This window comes from Podarcis melisellensis (genome assembly GCF_964234715.1).
Source record: "Podarcis melisellensis genome assembly, chromosome: 3".
NCBI lineage: Eukaryota > Metazoa > Chordata > Lepidosauria > Squamata > Lacertidae > Podarcis > Podarcis melisellensis.
The window spans coordinates 110164419-110182625 of NC_138530.1; the positions used below are offsets into that span (position 1 = coordinate 110164419).

General features: G+C 40.9%; 1 protein-coding gene across 1 annotated transcript in view; it reads left to right on the forward strand.

Annotated features, from left to right (window-relative positions):
- RANBP17 (RAN binding protein 17) overlaps positions 1–18207 on the forward strand; it is a 170003-nt gene that overhangs the window by 89643 nt on the left and 62153 nt on the right. The window contains exons 15-19 of the mRNA XM_081906702.1: positions 4611–4684; positions 5333–5427; positions 13870–13928; positions 14028–14136; positions 17886–17989. Of these exons, the coding sequence (XP_081762828.1) occupies positions 4611–4684; positions 5333–5427; positions 13870–13928; positions 14028–14136; positions 17886–17989 (441 nt within the window). The remainder of the gene's footprint in view (positions 1–4610; positions 4685–5332; positions 5428–13869; positions 13929–14027; positions 14137–17885; positions 17990–18207) is intronic.

Here is an 18207-nt window from a genome sequence, read left to right on the forward strand (position 1 = left end):
ATGACGTTAGTTATGATAATTAAAGGCAATATGAACTTAAGAAATGCAGGAGAAATTATAAAAATGGGAGATCATCATAGGTGCTGATGGAAGTCCAAAAGATTGTATAAGAGGTGAAATTTTGTGGAATGTATGACAATGAATATGTTTTAAAATGAATAAAAATTATTATTAAAAAAAGAAGAAGAATGTGAATCAGGGAAAGGGTGCGTAGCTCAGTTTGCATGCAGAAGTTCCCAGGTTCAAACATTAGCAATCTACAGGTAGGGCTTGCAAAGACTCCCGTTGGAAACGGTGGAGACCAGCCTTCTCCAAAACTGCTATCTTCTAGAGGTGGTTGGACTCCAGCTCCCATCAACCCCAGCCAGCATGGTCATTGTTCGGGGATGATGGGTTTGGAGACCAACAACATTTGGAGGACACAGTTGGCGGAAGGCTGGTGTAGACAATAGTGACTTAGATGGACCAATTGTGCAGCTTGGTATAAGGCAATTTCCTACCCATTGGCACAATTCAACACTGCACTCTTCCAGTGGTTCCATCTCCACAAGCATTGCGGTTTGCCACATAGAGCAATCCCTCCTCCATGCACTGTTATAGGGGTTCTTGTGACACCACACCCCGAGCCAATTTTAGGGGGTGGTGAATGCCCCATTGTACAAGCAGAAGCCTTTGTGCAGGGCTTTTGCTGACGGGCTTGTTAAGTGAGTCCAGCCCTATGTGTTTTCCCCAAACTCCTATGCAGTGGCCAACTCATTGTGTCTATTATCTCAGCTCAGCTAGTAAATGTTCAGCTGTCCTAAGTTATCTGATGACAAAATGCTTTAATGTTGCATCTGTATTACTGCTGGTTTCCTGCAGCAAAGCCTGAATAAAGTTCAAGAAGTTGTAAGAGCTAAAACATTTATGCTGTGCCTCTTGGTAATAACTTTACTGTAATTTTGTGAAGATCTGCTACCCAAAATCTTAATTCATTATTGCAACCCATATGAAACACAGACAATCAACATTTTCTTTTCTTAGTTGCACAGTGTGAAGGATTCATTGTTGTAGTTTAATTTGTTTCATGCGGTGCTTCTGAGCACATTCCATACAGAGCTGTTATTGAATTTCTCTGACTGTCATTATATATCCATACAACCTTTAGAAACCCTCATTCTCAGTTTCCCAGTTTTATAATATGCTTCACATTTTAAGGATTGACGTAATTAGCTTCTTCTTCTTAGCTAAACATGTCCGGGGCCGAAGGATTGTATGAACAATATAGTATGAAGCTTTCATTTATTTAATGATGATACCGTCTTTTCTCAGCCTAAGATTAAATACAAATATACCACTTTCTGCAATTTTGTCTCTGAAGTTGGATCTTTGTCTCACTGCCTCCTGTATTCTTTGCAGCATAGCACAACATACCCACCCCACCGCCCTAAATAACTGCAAACCCTTTTGGATTGCAGAAGAAATAAGAATAGGCTATTCTCGTTTCTGTAATGTTACCTTGTGGTATTTTAAGTATTGAATTGATTTGGGAATAATTTGATTGGACGCTGCTTCACCTTCTGATCACATTATGTCCTGTAAGAAGAGAAACATTAGCTAATGGGAATATATTTGAATGGAGCTCATTGCTGAATCTTCCCTTGCTTTCAACTGAACCTAATTTTTTACTTAGGGCATAAGCACTGAATATGAGGGGGGGGCTTTTGTAATTTAGCTCCAACTGAGAATATTGTAGCCCCACACTGCTGTGTTTGTTACACACGTTTTGTATTATTTGTGAGATGCAAAATTCACCTGGAAGCGCCCTATCAGCTCTTCCCAGAGGCATAGAGCTACAAGAGTTTCCCATAGAGGTAGTGTTACAGGCGCCATGTTTGATGAATCTGGGGGACATGAGACTGAGTAGAGGCTATAGCTCTGTGTTACATGGAGTTATCACTCCTATTGGCTTGCCCCCTTTTCTACCTGACCTCCACATGTTGGCAGGTCCTACTTCAAAAGGGACTGTGTGATCAATAACTCTCCCCCCCCTCCAGCAGCATATGGTTGATTCCATGTATTGGGGCAATACCTTTTCACATCTAAACCTACAACCAGGATTTGGATTACAGAGAGGGACGCGCTTGTTGCATCCATCTCAGTCACATCCCCAGCAGAGAAGTGGGAGGCGGTGCCTGATCTCAAGCTGAGACTGGCATGAACCTGCAGGAACTGTCTGCAGAGGGGTTACATCTGGAACATTACAAGTTCCTCACTACCCTAGCAGAAGACTAGCAGGGAACCAACAACCCACCCAGGAAGATGGAAGGCACTCAAGCAAAATATTTGGCTTTCCCCACCCTTTTTTATTTTCCAGCACAATCAATTTTCCGAGGCTGCCACGCAGGCACATGCTCCATTGGGCTGTATTTGCCTTGTTAGGTTTTGTTTTTTTTTAAAAAAAGAAAACATCCAAAACCATTCCGCAGCCTGCATATGTTGTGTGTATTTATGATACTTTTCTGTGCAAAATTGTACTAGACAAAACTGTACGAAGAGCAGGATAAACACAAATAAATAACATAATTCCATAGCTGTTTTAATTTAAGAGCTATTCTTTCCCACAACGTATGGTATAGCTATGTTACCCACACAGCTATTTAAAATGACCCTGTCACATGTGAAAACAAATTAGATTGTTGCTGTTAATGAGCTTTTCAATTTACTTATTCAGTGGTTCAGATAAGTAGATTTAAGAGGTAATGATCCTGTTTAGCACCAAAGCTTAGCTGTCAGATTCTAGTAGTTGAGGGACATCTCCAGGGATAAGTGTTGACATAGATCTTGATGGGATAATAGGAATCATAGCGAATGCATGATAAAGGGAGTAGCGAAAGCAGCAAGGAAACGGAGGATTAAAGGAGTGTTCTTTGTTAAATTTGACATCTCTCCCAGTGTTTCATTTGTTAAGCCATGATCTGAATGTTAATTGACAAGAGAGCAAAATGCTACCACATAGCACACAGCTTCCTATCTTTCTTGTATATTTTTATTTTCGTTTTCATACAAATGATAAATATTCATACGCCTTGCGCAAAATGTTGAAACAAAATCTAAGTTTGTTAAAGAATCCTGAAATATCATTGCATGCAACGTCTAGGGCTTGTCGACACAGGAGTTTAATGAGGATGTAAATCCGCTGTGTGTCATTCTTGTGAGTGGCATCCACACAACATCCTTTCCACCTATTGCCACATTCCCTGCTTCCCTGCTCTAGTTATATCCCACTTGGACTACTGCAATGCGCTCTAATGGGGCTACCTTTGAAGGTGACCCGGAAACTACAACTAATCCAGAATGCGGCAGCTAGACTGGTGACTGGGGGCGGCCGCTGAGACCACATTACACCGGTCTTGAAAGACCCACACTGGCTCCCAATATGTTTCTGAGCACAATTCAAAGTGTTGGTGTTGACCTTTAAAGCCCTAAACGGCCTCGGCCCAGTATACCTGAAGGAATGTCTCCACCCCCATCGTTCTGCCTGGACACTGAGGTCCAGCGCCGAGGGCCTTCTGGCGGTTCCCTCATTGCGAGAAGCAAAGCTACAGGGAACCAAGCAGAGGGCCTTCTCAGTAGTGGCGCCCGCCCTGTGGAACGCACTCCCATCAGATGTCAAAGAGAAAAACAACTACCTGACATTCAGAAGACTTCTTAAGGCAGCTTCAGGGAAGTTTTTAATGTGTGACATCTTAGTGTATTTTTGGTCTTTGTGGAAGCCGCCCAGAGTGGCTGGGGAAACCCAGCCAGATGGGCGGGGTACAAATAATAATAATAATAATAATAATAATAATAATAATAATAATAATAAATTGTGTAAAGTATAGTCAAAACACATTGGGTTCAATGGCAGGTGAGATTGCCACCTTTTATTATATGTTGTTGTTGTTTAGTCGTTTAGTCGTGTCCGACTCTTCGTGACCCCATGGACCAGAGCACGCCAGGGACTTCTGTCTTCCACTGCCTCCCGCAGTTTGGTCAAACTCATGCTGGTAGCTTCGAGAACACTGTCCAACCATCTCATCCTCTGTCGTCCCCTTCTCCTTGTGCCCTCCATCTTTCCCAAATCAGGGTCTTTTCCAGGGAGTCTTCTCTTCTCATGAGGTGGCCAAGTATTGGAGTCTAAGCTTCAGGATTTGTAGCTATCACCCATCTATTTCAGTCTGCTTAGTCATCACAAGTTGCTTGAGACAGTCTTTCTTTCTTAACTATATAATGCAAGCAGGCTTCCTCAACTTCGGCCCTCCAGATGTTTTGAGACTACAATTCCCAGCATCCTTGACCACTGGTCCTGCTAGCTAGGGATCATGGGAGTTGTAGGCCAAAAGCATCTGGAGGGCTGAGGTTGAGGAAGCCTGGATTATAGAATAGGAGGAGGAGGCAGCAAGGAGAAATACAGTTTGCCCATATTTTCAGCCTCATAGTCACAACAGAACTGACTTTCAAAACCAACACCCAACTTGCTGGTTCCCTGCTACCAAAGAAAGTGATCTCTCTTTAGAACAATACATGTTTTAAAAAAATCACAGTGCAGTAAGCCATTAAGATTTCACTGTTGAATTGTTTTTTTCCAGGTTTATGCTCGAATGTCAGAAGTTTTGGGAATAACAGATGACAACCAAGTTCTAGAAACATTTATGGCAAAAATGTGAGTTTGAAATACCTTCTCTTGTGGTTTTTGTCCCGCCCCCAATGTAAACATTAATGCAAATGCTGCTAATAGTTAATGCCTTAATTTTAAAATTTTGAAATGTGACATATGAATGCAATTAATGTGGCTTTTTACTATCGCCACCACCCTTTTTCTGTTATTATCAGTTAGCAACTGTCTCCTGTTGTTTTCACGTTTTGATTCAAATCTGAAGGCAACCTTGCTCATTTTGTATTTCCCTTTTTATGCTACATTATATAATACGTTGCATAATACACTGGGGAAACTATTCAGCAAATCCTGACTCTCTAGATACCGTAGTTGTTTGAAACATTGGTCCAAATTCTTCTCTGGAGAGAAAAATAAGTGAACCATGAGAAAGAAGGACAACTTTGTAACTGGGATAAAAAAATCCAATTCTTGCCTTCATACCACTTGGAACTATGTTATTTTTAAGCAGGCTGGTGGCTGATGGTTTAGAGTAGAGTTCAATTTGAGTTTGAAGGCAAGAACAAAGAAAGTATGGATTGCTGCAAACTGGGATGAATACAGTTAGCTGGGAATAAGTCCCATTGAACTAATATTGGACATGTGTATGTCTGTTTAGAAGATACATTTGTAAAACTTTTCTTTTTTTAATTCTAGTGTTACAAATCTTAAATACTGGGGGCGATGTGAGCCTGTGATCTCAAGAACTCTTCAGTTTCTAAATGACCTATCAGTTGGATATCCTTTTAACTGTATATCATGGGTCCTATCCACTGGGTAGTTTAGACGATGGTAGAATGTGCACCATTTTCATCTTTACTTTTTTACTTGTTAATACTCTTGGGAACAGTTGATACTGAAATAGTAATTAAGCATAGCCCTTTCTGTGCATAGTCCATTGTACAAATGCCATCTTGCACGTAATCTTCCTTTCAAATTAATCTAAAAGTTCTGGTTCCTGTCCAGTTTTGTTGGTCAGTAAAGCTGGGATTTTGATATAAAACCAGAATAGGTTTATTGTGTCCTTCAACCCTGCTTCTGGTGGCTTCCATGAAAGGGTAACAGCTATGGCAATTGGAATCGGGCAGTGATTGGTGAGATGGCCAGAATTGTCTGTGCTTGCTTCAGAGCCTGACGTTGATTGAATGTTCAGCAGCTTACTGGTCCTGTGAGTTAGACCTTTTGGAGAGCACATGGTCTTTTTCACTTTCTCCCATCATCAGCCCAGTGCCATCATCTGCTGTGCAACTCAAGGTCAGGGTCAACTGAGCATTCAGCTAATTGTACTTCTAGTTTAATGAGCTGGTTAACATGATCTGATGTGAATGTATGTTTGGGTATTTTATGTTTGCCTCTGTGTGTGTGTGTGTGTGTGTGTGTGTGTGTGTGTGTGTGTGAAGGGAAGTGTCACTTGTATGTGACAAAGACAGAAGAGAAGAGGTTATTGTATTGCATTGCTAAAATGTTAAAAGGGTAAAAATGATTGTTTTTCCTCGATGATTTCTTTCAGTACCTTATTGTTCAATAAACTAAAGGTCAACAAGAAATTCTACTTTAAATAGCTTTGTTAAGATATGAAGATAATCAGTCTTTAAGTAATAAAAGGTAATGAACTTCTTTCATTGGAGCTTCTGTTCCTAGTCTACGCAGAGAACTTTAAACTTCAAGCGGCCGCCGCAAAGCAGTTGTGGTGCAAGAACACTCTGTATTCATCTCAGTCACCACCTTTCTCCTTGTCCTTTGCCATTGAGAGGGGAGGATGATCCCAGATTGGAGGAGGAGGAGCTGGTAGGCAGTGGTAGGCAGGAGGGGGGAAAGTAGTAGGGGTGAAGGTTGAGGAAAAAGATGGTGCAATGAGGAAAGCAATGGCGACAGTGACCCACCTTAGGTGGCACACTGTGTTGTGCTGGGCCCAGATCAATCTGACATCTTCAAAATAGATGTGTGAATGTCTGTTTTGTCTCCTTCCTATTCCCCACCCCCCAATTGAATCAGTGCGTTCTCCCAAGCTGCCTTTCCACCTTTGTTTTCATCTCCATTTCTTTTATAGTAGAAATTGCTTGTTTCTTCCACTCTCTGAAACAAACTAGCTTTAACGAATGCTTACTCCTTTACAGTGGACCCTCGAGTTACGTTGGGACGCAGGTGGCGCTGTGGGTTAAACCACAGAGCCTAGGACTTGCCGATCAGAAGGTCGGCGGTTCGAATCCCTGCAACGGGCTGAGCTCCTGTTGCTCGGTCCCTGTTCCTGCCAACCTAGCAGTTTGAAAGCACATCAAAGTGCAAGTAGATAAATAGGTACCACTCCGGCAGGAAGGTAAACGGCGTTTCCATGCACTGCTCTGGTTCGCCAGAAGTGGCTTAGTCATGCTGGCCACATGACCCGGAAGCTGTACGCCAGCTCCCTCGGCCAGTGAAGCGAGATGAGCACCGCAACCCCAGAGTCGGCCATGACTGGACTTAATGGTCAGGGGTCCCTTTACCTTTACTCGAGTTACGTACCAGTCTGGATACATAACTTTCAGGTTGCAAATGCGGCAAACCCAGAAGTGTACACTTCCGGTTTTCGCCGCGCATGCGCACTAGCGCTCTGTAGTGCTGCGTGCGTGCGCAGAAGCAGCGCCTTGAGTTGTGGATTTTCATGTTAAACATGTACCCCCAGGACAAATTTAATTCGTATCCGGAGGGTCCACTGTATATGCTGCTTTAAGATCTGCAAGTTAACCTTTCTTCCACAAGAAAATAGGCCTGTGAGTGCTCAGAGAAAGAACCTTGCCTGCCATGCGCTAATACTAATCCATTATAGATGTCAAGTCCAAAAGGTTCTGTACTACTGAGCTTTTAATGGTTTTTCACCTGTGCAGTTCACATCTGCTCATTGCCAATATTATACTCAGATTAGATTGCAGAATGGTCCTGCTTCTGATGTTATATCTTGATTAAGTGGAGATTCAGATTTTTAAAAAAATATATATATGCTTGTTTCATTTTTGTTCTTGCTATCATTTTTTTAAAATCTGTCTTTAATTTATAATATACAGTGGTACCTTGGGTTACATACGCTTCAGGTTACACACTCCGCTAACCCAGAAATAGTGCTTCAGGTTAAGAACTTTGCTTCAGGATAAGAACAGAAATTGGGATCCAGCGGTGCAGTGGCAGCAGGAGGCCCCATTAGCTAAAGTGGTGCTTCAGGTTAAGAACAGACCTCCAGAACGAATTAAGTACTTAACCTGAGGTACCACTGTAATTTAAAAGATACATAAAATGTATGAATCTTTTTTTAAAAGAAGAAATGAATTGCATTGCAACCGGGCTTCAGGTAAATATCAAAGCAGTAAAATATCTCCTGTGTTTAAGAATCCTTGGCCTTTGGATATATTTTTTTTCATCTCTTTATCTGATTCAGTGGCATATAGCAGCATTGGACAATAAGCTGTGGAGGCATAATAGCTCAGTGGGTAAAGCACATGCTTTTGATAAAGAGGGTTTTAGGTTCAAACCTGGTTCCTTCTTTCAACCAGACTGGAAAGAACCTCTAAGGCAATACTGGGCTAGGTGTCCAATGGCATGGCTTGGTGTATGTTCCCCTTGTTGCTTATACAGTGGTACCTTGGTTCTTGAACGGCTTAGTTGTCGAACAAATGGCTCCTGAACGGTGCAAACTCGGAAGTAAGTGTTCCAGTAGGCGAACGTTTTTTGGAAACAGAACATCCGATATGGCTTCCGATTGAGTGCAGAAAGCTCTTGCAGCCAATCGGAAGCCACGCCTTGGTTTTCAAACGGTTTCAGGAGTCGAACGGACTCCCGGAATGGATTAAGTTTGAGAACCAAGGTACCACTGTATCTGTTATTAAAAAAATCTCATAGAAATTGATGCACTTTTTCATTCCAAACCAGGGTCCAATAATACTCAGTGTTCTACACTTCCCTTTCCTTGATATTATTATTCCCCAAATGAACTTTGTAAAACCCTCTTGCTTTGTAGGTAATTTTGCTATATCGATGAAGAGGGTACACGATGAAAAGTGCATATAAAATTGGCATTAACTTTGCTAGTTAACTTTTTTTTAATTGGCAACATTGAAATAAACAACGTTTTGAATAAATAAACTGCATTAAATGTAATTTGACTCAAACTTCTGTGATTTGTTTCTTTTTCCAGTTAAAATGAATGTAGCTTGATAGAGCTAACCTAAATGCTGTTTCACTTTATTCTTATGTGTTAGTATTAGTTAAGTTTAAAATTGTGTTCTTTGGCAAATGAAAAAAGAATTCAGAAGTATTAAGACACCCACTTTTGTGCTGGAATTTAATATGCAACTTTTTATTGGAAAATAATCGTCCTTGTCTGGCAAAATCCACCATGCAATATTTCTGTTAGTAGGCATAATGTAATAAAGGCAGGGAGGGCTATTTATCACAACAAATTTTGAGGATTTCAGGATTCTTTTTATTATTTTAATATATTTCTTTGGTATTAAATCAGAAAAATGATAAATTACACCTGTCGAAGCTGTTTTTCCTTTTTGTTGGAAAATGATGTACAACCCAATTTTGCTGGTCATTTTGGCTTTTAACGATACATACATTTTTCCCTCTTTTAAATCTATTGGCTCAGCTTTTAAAGAACAATACTGAAGTACTTCTTATTTCTTACATATGAAGTGTTTATAAATACTTCCTGGTATTGCAAACTTTAACCTTTTAACAATGCATTAGTTTGTCAGAGCAACTCAGTGGCTGTGAGGTTCAAGCTCACTTCAGACAAGCCCTTCTCATTCTGATAGGGATTAAGTCACTGTGGTTGGTTGAGGATTAGACTTTCATTATATATAACTTTATTGAGAAGCATCATCCAGGGGGCCCATTTTCAGTACACAGGGTACATTAAATTGTGATTAATTTGAAAGGCTAAAAAATAATTAGTTTAATTTAAATGCCTGCCCATTGCTTAATTCATTCATATGCATATAATTTTCTTTCAGAATCAAGCGCTACATGTTCCTTGAAATTGGTACTTATCTTTTATTATGCATAAGGGTTATTTATTTCTTCAGAGATTCTATAACAGTTTTTTTTTAAAAAAATCACAATTTTAGAAAGGATTAGACAAAAGAGCAAATATATATATAGGGAGTATTTTAAGCAACAAGAGGCAACAAATGATTTGTGTTGCTGTCTTGTTTTGCATTATTTTAACAATTATTCCAGGCTTGCATATTTAGAAATATATTAGCCCAATTTGATTTTAAGGCTCAGTTATTTGAATTATAAATCATTATGTCCCTTCTAGCTGATCAGTCACGGAATAGCTTTGAATTCATTTACATAATGGAATGTGTTAGTGTTTCCTTTCTGTCAGTGTAGTCATGGTACTCCCTCATGCATCCTCTGTTGTTTTCTCATAATTAACTTTAACACACACACACACACAAAATACCCATGGTTATTTTGTGAAGGAACTGACCACAAAGTGTCTTTCAGGTATCTGATTGTTCCTCTTCCTACTAACACTGTGATTACAGCTATTAAAGTCTTTCTTTTAGTTTAAGAGAAAACCCCTGCAAAAAGTCTTCACAACATAGAACAGTCCCTTGATAAGAAGTAATCAAGCAAGTCACCTAAAAGTCTCTACATGTAATTGTTAAAACATAGCCTAGGAAGTGGATTATTTAAAATGTTCGTCTTCAGCTGATGAATCTACTGTTTGTTTGTAACTAGATCTAAGCTGGCTTGGTTGCAGAAGCATTGCAGTAAACTATCATTGGGCAATAGAGAAAGAAGGAAAAATCTAGACAAATGTAGTAAAGATAAAAATTGCTGCCAAGTCCATTGATGCAAGTGTATTTAAACATGCTTGTTTCTATACTGGATTGTGATTAAAATACAGGCAACTCTCAGTTTACACTGGGGTTACATTCTAGGTATAGAGATTTTGGCGTAAAGCCAAAGTTGTGTAAAGTATAGTCAAAACACATTGGGTTCAATGGCAGGTGAGATTGCCACCTTTTATTATATGTTGTTGTTGTTTAGTCGTGTCTGACTCTTCGTGACCCCATGGACCAGAGCACGTCAGGCCCTCCTGTCTTCCACTGCCTCTCGCAGTTTAGTCAAACTCATGCTGATAGCTTCGAGAACACTGTCCAACCATCTCGTCCTCTGTTGTCCCCTTCTCCTTGTGCCCTCCATCTTTCCCAAATCAGGGTCTTTTCCAGGGAGTCTTTTCTTTTCCTGAGGTGGCCAAAGTATTGGAGCCTCAGCTTCAGGATCTGTCCTTCCAGTGAGCACTCAGGGCTGATTTCCTTGAGAATGGATAGGTTTGATCTTCTTGCAGTCCATGGGACTCTCAAGAGTCTCCTCCAGCACCATAATTCAAAAGCATCAATTCTTCAGCGATCAGCCTTCTTTATGGTCCAGCTTTATTATGTATATATTGCCAAATGTGTTGTTGAATGTGAATAAGTTAAACGCACATAAGTAGCGAGTTACCTGTAGTCAAAAATTTAAGAGGTTACAGATAGGACCAAGATGTGGGTCCTAGGTCCATTAAATGCTGAAGACGGATGATGTGAACTTTAGAGGCCATATCATGTAGCCAATGGATCTGCCTTTTCCTTTCCTATCATTTCTAGCCACCTGCACACCCTCAAAATCAATTCCAGAGGGCTGGAGCATGCTCCAAAACAGTTTTTTTGGGATGCACAGGGGGGAGGAGAAAAAACAGACGTCCTGCTGCAGTAGTGGAGGTACGCACACAGAATGTTGCATGCGTGCCAAGAGTTCTGATTTTTAAAATGTTAGGATTAAAGAAAAGATTTTTTTAAATAGAGACTCCAATTTGAATAACTTCCAGGTTGCTTATATAATTTAAACTCTTTCCCGATATCCTCTCTTTAGTACTTTCAGCCAATAATATAGATATGTGTACACTAGTTTCATAGCTATATAAAGTTCTTTAACTATATTTGATTGTGAATGCAAGGTGTTGGGAGGAAAGGCTAATGCCGTAGTTTTCCGTGTGTAAGAAGACCCCTATTTTTTGAGCCCAAAATTAAGAGAGAATTAATTGCAACATTCCGTGTATAAGACGACCCCCAATTTTAAACTTGAAAAAATGGGGGGAAATATAGTCTTATACACGGAAAAATACAGTATTTCAAAACTTTTGACGATTTTGCTGTGTTGAATATTCAGTGCCACACTATATCTAACTGATGCAGAGACACAGTGGTGCCTTGGTTCTCGAACTTAATCCGTTCTGGGAGTCCATTCAACTCCTGAAACCATTGAAAAACCAAGGCGTGGCTTCCGATTGGCTGCAAGAGCTTTCTGCACTCAATCGGAAGCCATATTGGATGTTCGATTTCCAAAAATCGTTTGTCTACCAGAACACTTACTTCTGAGTTTGCGCCGTTCGGGAGCCGATTTGTTCGACAACTAAGCCATTCGAGAACCAAGGTACTACTTTATTTGTTTCTTTCCTTATACAGCCTCCCTCAACCTGGTGCCCTTGAGATGTTTTTACCCACAAATGCATTATCCTTGACCTATAGTGAGACTATGGGAGTTGGAATCTGGAGGGCACCATGTTGGAGAAGGTTCTCCTAGAGTAAAACAATGGTACGGGATAATGTCAGTATTTTTCTGTAGCTCCTTCCTATCTTAACCATTTTAAACAGAGAAAATATTTTAATAGGAACTGTGAGAGATGAGATGTTGAACTCAAAACCTTGATCCATATGTAGCAGCAAGTTGCGTGCCAGTTCTAATGCATGAGAAAATCCCACCCTCTTCCCCAATATACACACTACAGAATCATAGAATCATAGAGTTGGAAGAGACCACAAGGGCCATCGAGTCCAACCCACTGCCAAGCAGGAAACACCATCAGAGCACTCCTGACATATGGTTGTCAAGCCTCTGCTTAAAGACCTCCAAAGAAGGAGACTCCACCACACTCCTTGGCAGCAAATTCCACTGTCGAACAGCTCTTACTGTCAGGAAGTTCTTCCTAATGTTTAGGTGGAATCTTATTTCTTGTAGTTTGGATCCATTGCTCTGTGTCCGCTTCTCTGGAGCAGCAGAAAACAACCTTTCTCCCTCCTCTATGTGACATCCTTTTATATATTTGAACATGGCTATCATATCACCCCTTAACCTCCTCCTCTCCAGGCTGAACATGCCCAGCTCCCTTAGCCGTTCCTCATAAGGCATCATTTCCAGGCCTTTGACCATTTTGGTTGCCCTCTTCTGGACACGTTCCAGTTTGCCAGTGTCCTTCTTGAACTGTGATGCCCAGAACTGGACACAGTACTCCAGGTGAGGTCTGACCAGCACTATCTGTTCTGACAGAGCTGCTCTTTGTGACGTTAAGAGAGAGTGCTGGAGGTAAATAGTTAAACAGGTTGCCCAGTCAGGACCCAGGGGGGTGGAATCAGTGGGACTATAAAACCAGTTCTGGGAGGAGTTTGGGGAGGAGTTCGTTGGTGGGTAGTTGGTTGGATTTAGTGGGTTGGCTGGTTGGGAAAGGCAGTTGGTAATAGAGAGACAGTTAGGGCAGTGGGTTCTTGAGTGTGGGGAGGTAGAAGAGATAGAGAAAGGAAACTAAGACTAAGAAAGTAAAGAGCAACAACGTTTGGAATGCTATAAAAGTTTTGTTTGTGTCTGAAATAAAATACACTCTTCTTTATTAATTGAGATCTTACTGAGACTGAAGTGATTTTACCAGGGAGGACCTGGTTGGTGGCAGCGGATTAGTGGTGTATGGGTCAATAGTCCTTGAGACGACCAGGGGCTCCATACGAACGCCACACTCACCTGTTGAGGATTAGTGACAAGGTTTACCTGAATTTGTCACCTGACTGCTGTAAAAGATGAAAGAATTGGCCTTGAGATGTCCTGACAAGTATCATACATTTCCTACTTGTCTTCTAAAAAAATTAAGAACACTATGACTGTTGATAGCTTTAACAATTTCCCCACTCTTCTGCTTAGTAATATTATGTATTAATTATTACTTTCTTTGCATTTTTAAAAAATAAAAAGCCTAATTTTTGAAATTTGTATGTTCTAATACTCTCTAAACCTATCGATATGTGGTCTCTGAAGACCATAAGCATTAAAAAGTTAGGTTTTGTGTTATCAGCATATGAACTGCATACTGTTGTTTCCCTTAATTTCAAACACTTATATTCTCCTTAAAAAGCTTGTGAAAATAGATGCTGTGAAGTTCATGCTGCAGAATCATACGGTAGGTCTCTCGAATTAGCTTCAATATTTTAAAAGTTGTTAACATAAAATAATGAATGGTGTTGACTTTTTTAAAATCTGTTCTTCATTTTTCCACCAGAGTAAACACTTTCCTTTCTTGGGGGTAAATGATAATTATGGTTTGAGTGACCTTAGATGCAGAACCAGATTCTATACTGCACTCACACGCCTTCTCATGGTAGAGCTAGGTAAGAAATTTTTCATTGTATTCCTTCACTCCCTTCCTGAAGTTAGAAAGGTCTCCCAAATACATTGTCTATGGTCTAATAATCAGTTCCTGGCAATATTGATATTTGTTTTTAAATCAAAAGAACACTACGCCAGACATGTTATTAAAACATGTTATGACCACTTTGAGACCTAATCTGCCCACAGAAGGATTGTTTTCCTCATCATGTGCAAGAAAGGTGAAACTAAATTCAACATGGTTTTTCTGGTTGCATTAAGTCCGCATGACTGCTTGTGCCAGAATCAGGATGAAATTTGCTATAGAATGTACTAAAAATTCAGGTTCTTTGGATCCAGTTCATTTTATTTACCTATGGGCTTTCATTTCAAGGCTAATGTTTCTTACTAGGAAATAAGTCTTAGAAGAATTAATTTCTGAATAAACGTATTTTAGATTGGTCAGCTAAATTATAAGAGTGTGATCTTTGGACATGGGACCTATCCCTGTTTCACTGAAGAACCTACTTTCTCTTCTAGGATTCTATGCCAGGAGCAAAAAGACAGATTTGGAATGTACTTTCTTTTTATTTCCACTGGCTTTAGATTGTCCCAAAGATGATTCAGTATTTTAAGTTAAAGGTAAAGGTAAAGGTACCCCTGCCCGTACGGGCCAGTCTTGACAGACTCTGGGGTTGTGCGCCCATCTCACTTAAGAGGCCAGGGGCCAGCGCTGTCCGAAGACACTTCCGGGTCACGTGGCCAGCGTGACAAAGCTGCATCTGGCGAGCCAGAGCTGCACACGGAAACGCCGTTTACCTTCCCGCTGGTAAGCGGTCCCTATTTATCTACTTGCACCCGGAGGTGCTTTCGAACTGCTAGGTTGGCAGGCGCTGGGACCGAGCAGCGGGAGCGCACCCCGCCGCAGGGATTCGAACCGCCGACCTTTCGATCGGCAAGTCCTAGGCGCTGAGGCTTTAACCCACAGCGCCACCTGTGTCCCTATTTTAAGTTAATGCTACTTTATTTCCAGACTTACAAGATTCCTCTGCAAAGTAAGAAGCTCCCTCACCAGATTCAAACTAGAATATACAAAGTTCACCTGTAAACTATCTCTGCAGTCCTTAAAGTTATATTGCTATTTCCTGGCACCTTGAAAATCCCTATTCTCATTGGGATTTTTTGAAAAAAGTTTAAAATGCCATAGCATCTAGAGGAAGAAATAAACTGAAAGTGATCATTAACATCAGTGACTCAGATTATGTCTTAAAAATAGCTAGACTGAATAAAAATCACTATCTTGCTAATGCATCTCAGAAGATGGTGGTTACTCAGTTTCTGTTTGTGTGCAAAATGTGGACCCAACAAAGCCCATAACACAGTGCTATCTAAGCTGAGAAGAAACTCTTCTTCGCTACCACTAATTGCAGCCTTTTAAATGGGTTCAATTACCTGTTTGGTCCAACTGAGCACAAAAATTGCACCACTTTGCTATATTGTCTCCCATGCCTCAACAGCCTTCTGTAATCCATCCACCGAAGGAAGGTCTATTTAGGATTTGGAATGAGAGAACACTTAGCAGCTGTAGTAACTTCTTCAACTGGTCACCTATAGGCATAAGTAAAATTAATTTCCCAGAGCATTCTGTAAACCCATTGGAATTTTCAGTCTCCAAGTCTGGCCCATCCTTTGGCCTGTACATCTCATCTCTCTTCTGCCTCCCATCAGAGACTGTGTCATGAAAATGTACGCCCTTCGTGATGTAATGATCTGATCATAAGGGTGACATCTACATCCCCCATCCTCAGGCTGCCTGTTTCCATGACAGCGTAATACGACAAATCCAACATAGTACCTGTCACACGTGTCAGTAACAGTGACTTGATGTAGCTGAGTGTGTTATGAGGGACATGTATTTTTGAGCCACAGCCTATGAGGTGGCCTCAGGATGAGATACCTGGATACACCACATGAGGCATGGGGCTTCAGCAGATCAAAAAGCCTTGGATCTCATTATAAGGTAAAGCTAAAGGGACCCCTGATCATTAGGTCCAGTCGTGGCCGACTCTGGGGTAGCTGCGCTCATCTTGCTTTATTGGCCGAGGGAGCCGGTGTATAGCTTCTGGGTCATGTGGCCAGCATGACTAAGCCGCTTCTGGCGAACCAGAGCAGCGGACGGAAATGCCATTTACCTTCCCGCCGGAGCGGTACCTATTTATCTACTTGCACTTTGACGTGCTTTTGAACTGCTAGGTTGGCAGGAGCAGGGACCGAGCAACGGGAGCTGATCCTGTGGCGGGGATTTGAACTGTCGACCTTCTGATCAACAAGTCCTAGGCTCTGTGTTTTAACCCACAGCACCACCCGTGTACACACATTCAAATTTGATTGTGCAGAATGTATCCAAAGGGATGTATATTCTTTCAAATAAGTGTGATCCTGTTTCATCAAATTCCATCCCATGTTTGCTCAAGTGGAATAGTCCAGAGAGTCCTTGGGGGAATTCTGAAAGTGATGAGGAGAGGGATGCGTGCTAAAGCCAGTATATAGAAATCAAGAAGAAATAAGTGATGACAGATAATTAGAATATATAGACATCAGCAGTGTCAACTGGGAGAATTAACATGTTATCTGGAATAATAGGCAGCTATAGTTTTTGATAGGATATCAAAATGCCCTGTGAGTTTTGTGTTCTCATTTCTTGCATAACAATGGAAAATCAGTACTCAAGAGTACAATGCAACACAGTATGAGGGAAGCTGGATTTAACTACAGATTAAATAATATTGGCTAGGCAAAACTCTGCTCTGAAGCCTTGGTGTGGTGTTGCCATTTGCAGCAGTCAGTGCAGGAAATAATAGATTCGGGATTCAGACCTGGGGCGGATTGAGTGCCAGTTTGGGCCCCCGATCAGATTTGTGTGTGCATGCGTATAGCCCTACGCACAGGCTTACCCTAGCTGAACAACTGAGTAACTAACGCTAGTAGGGTCCTATGAGTGTCAGTCATCCCAAGGGCCTACTCTGGAGTGGTCTCCTAGACCAGTGTTTTTCAACCACTGTTCCGCGGCACACTAGTGTGCTGCGAGATGTTGCCTGGTGTGCCGTGGGAAAAATTGAAAAATTAGAAAGATTTAAAAATAAAGTATTTTATAATTTTTCATATTTCTGTTTACTTACTATTTCATAATAAAGTAATTATAAAATACTTTCTTCGTGTTTATTTGATTCCTATTCAAGAGAATTACTTTATATATAGTCAATATAGGCACAGAGTTAAAATTTTTAACGTTTTCTAATGGTGGTGTGCCTCGTGATTTTTTTTCATGAAACAAGTGTGCCTTTGCCCAAAAAAGGTTGAAAAACACTGTCCTAGACTACATCTTACTGTAAAAATGTGAAGTTGTGAAGAATGGGGATTCAACCTTTAAAGCTGTAACATTAAAAGCCCTGAGCAGATTGGGCCCAGGATACTTGAGTAACCACCTGCACTCATGCCAACCTGTCCATTTACTGAAATCAGTGTTGGAAGACTTACTTAGGTGTCCACCTGTGAAGATGATTAGGTTGGTGGGCACCCTTAACAGAGCCTTTTCATTGGCTCGGCAACAATGGAACTCCATCGCTTTGTAGGCTTGGCAGGCCTTTTGAAGACCTATCGCTTTTCAGTGGCCTTTAGCAAGTTTTGTATATTAGGAGTCCTTGTAGGCCTCCTGGACTTCATTGTTCTTTTCCTGGCATTTAACCCTTGCCTTTCTTCCTTTTTTCCATAGGTGAAGATGAAGATGAATTTGAAAACTTCATGCTTCCCCTGACAGTTTCATTTGAAACTTTAGCTCAGATATTTAACAATAGTTTTAAACAAGAGGAAGCAAAGGTAAGTTGTTTTGAAGTAAGTGGGAAATCTTATTTCTCATAAACCAATAGGGAGATTGCGGGGTGGAGAGATGTGTGGGGAGACATCATCCAGCCCCCAAAAAATCACACTAAGGCCCATTGACTTAAATTGATGGAAGTTAAGTGTGAAAGTAATTCTGCCCTTAAAAACAGAAAGATTCAATTTGGCTGGTTGCCTTTTTCTCAGTTCTGCTTTAG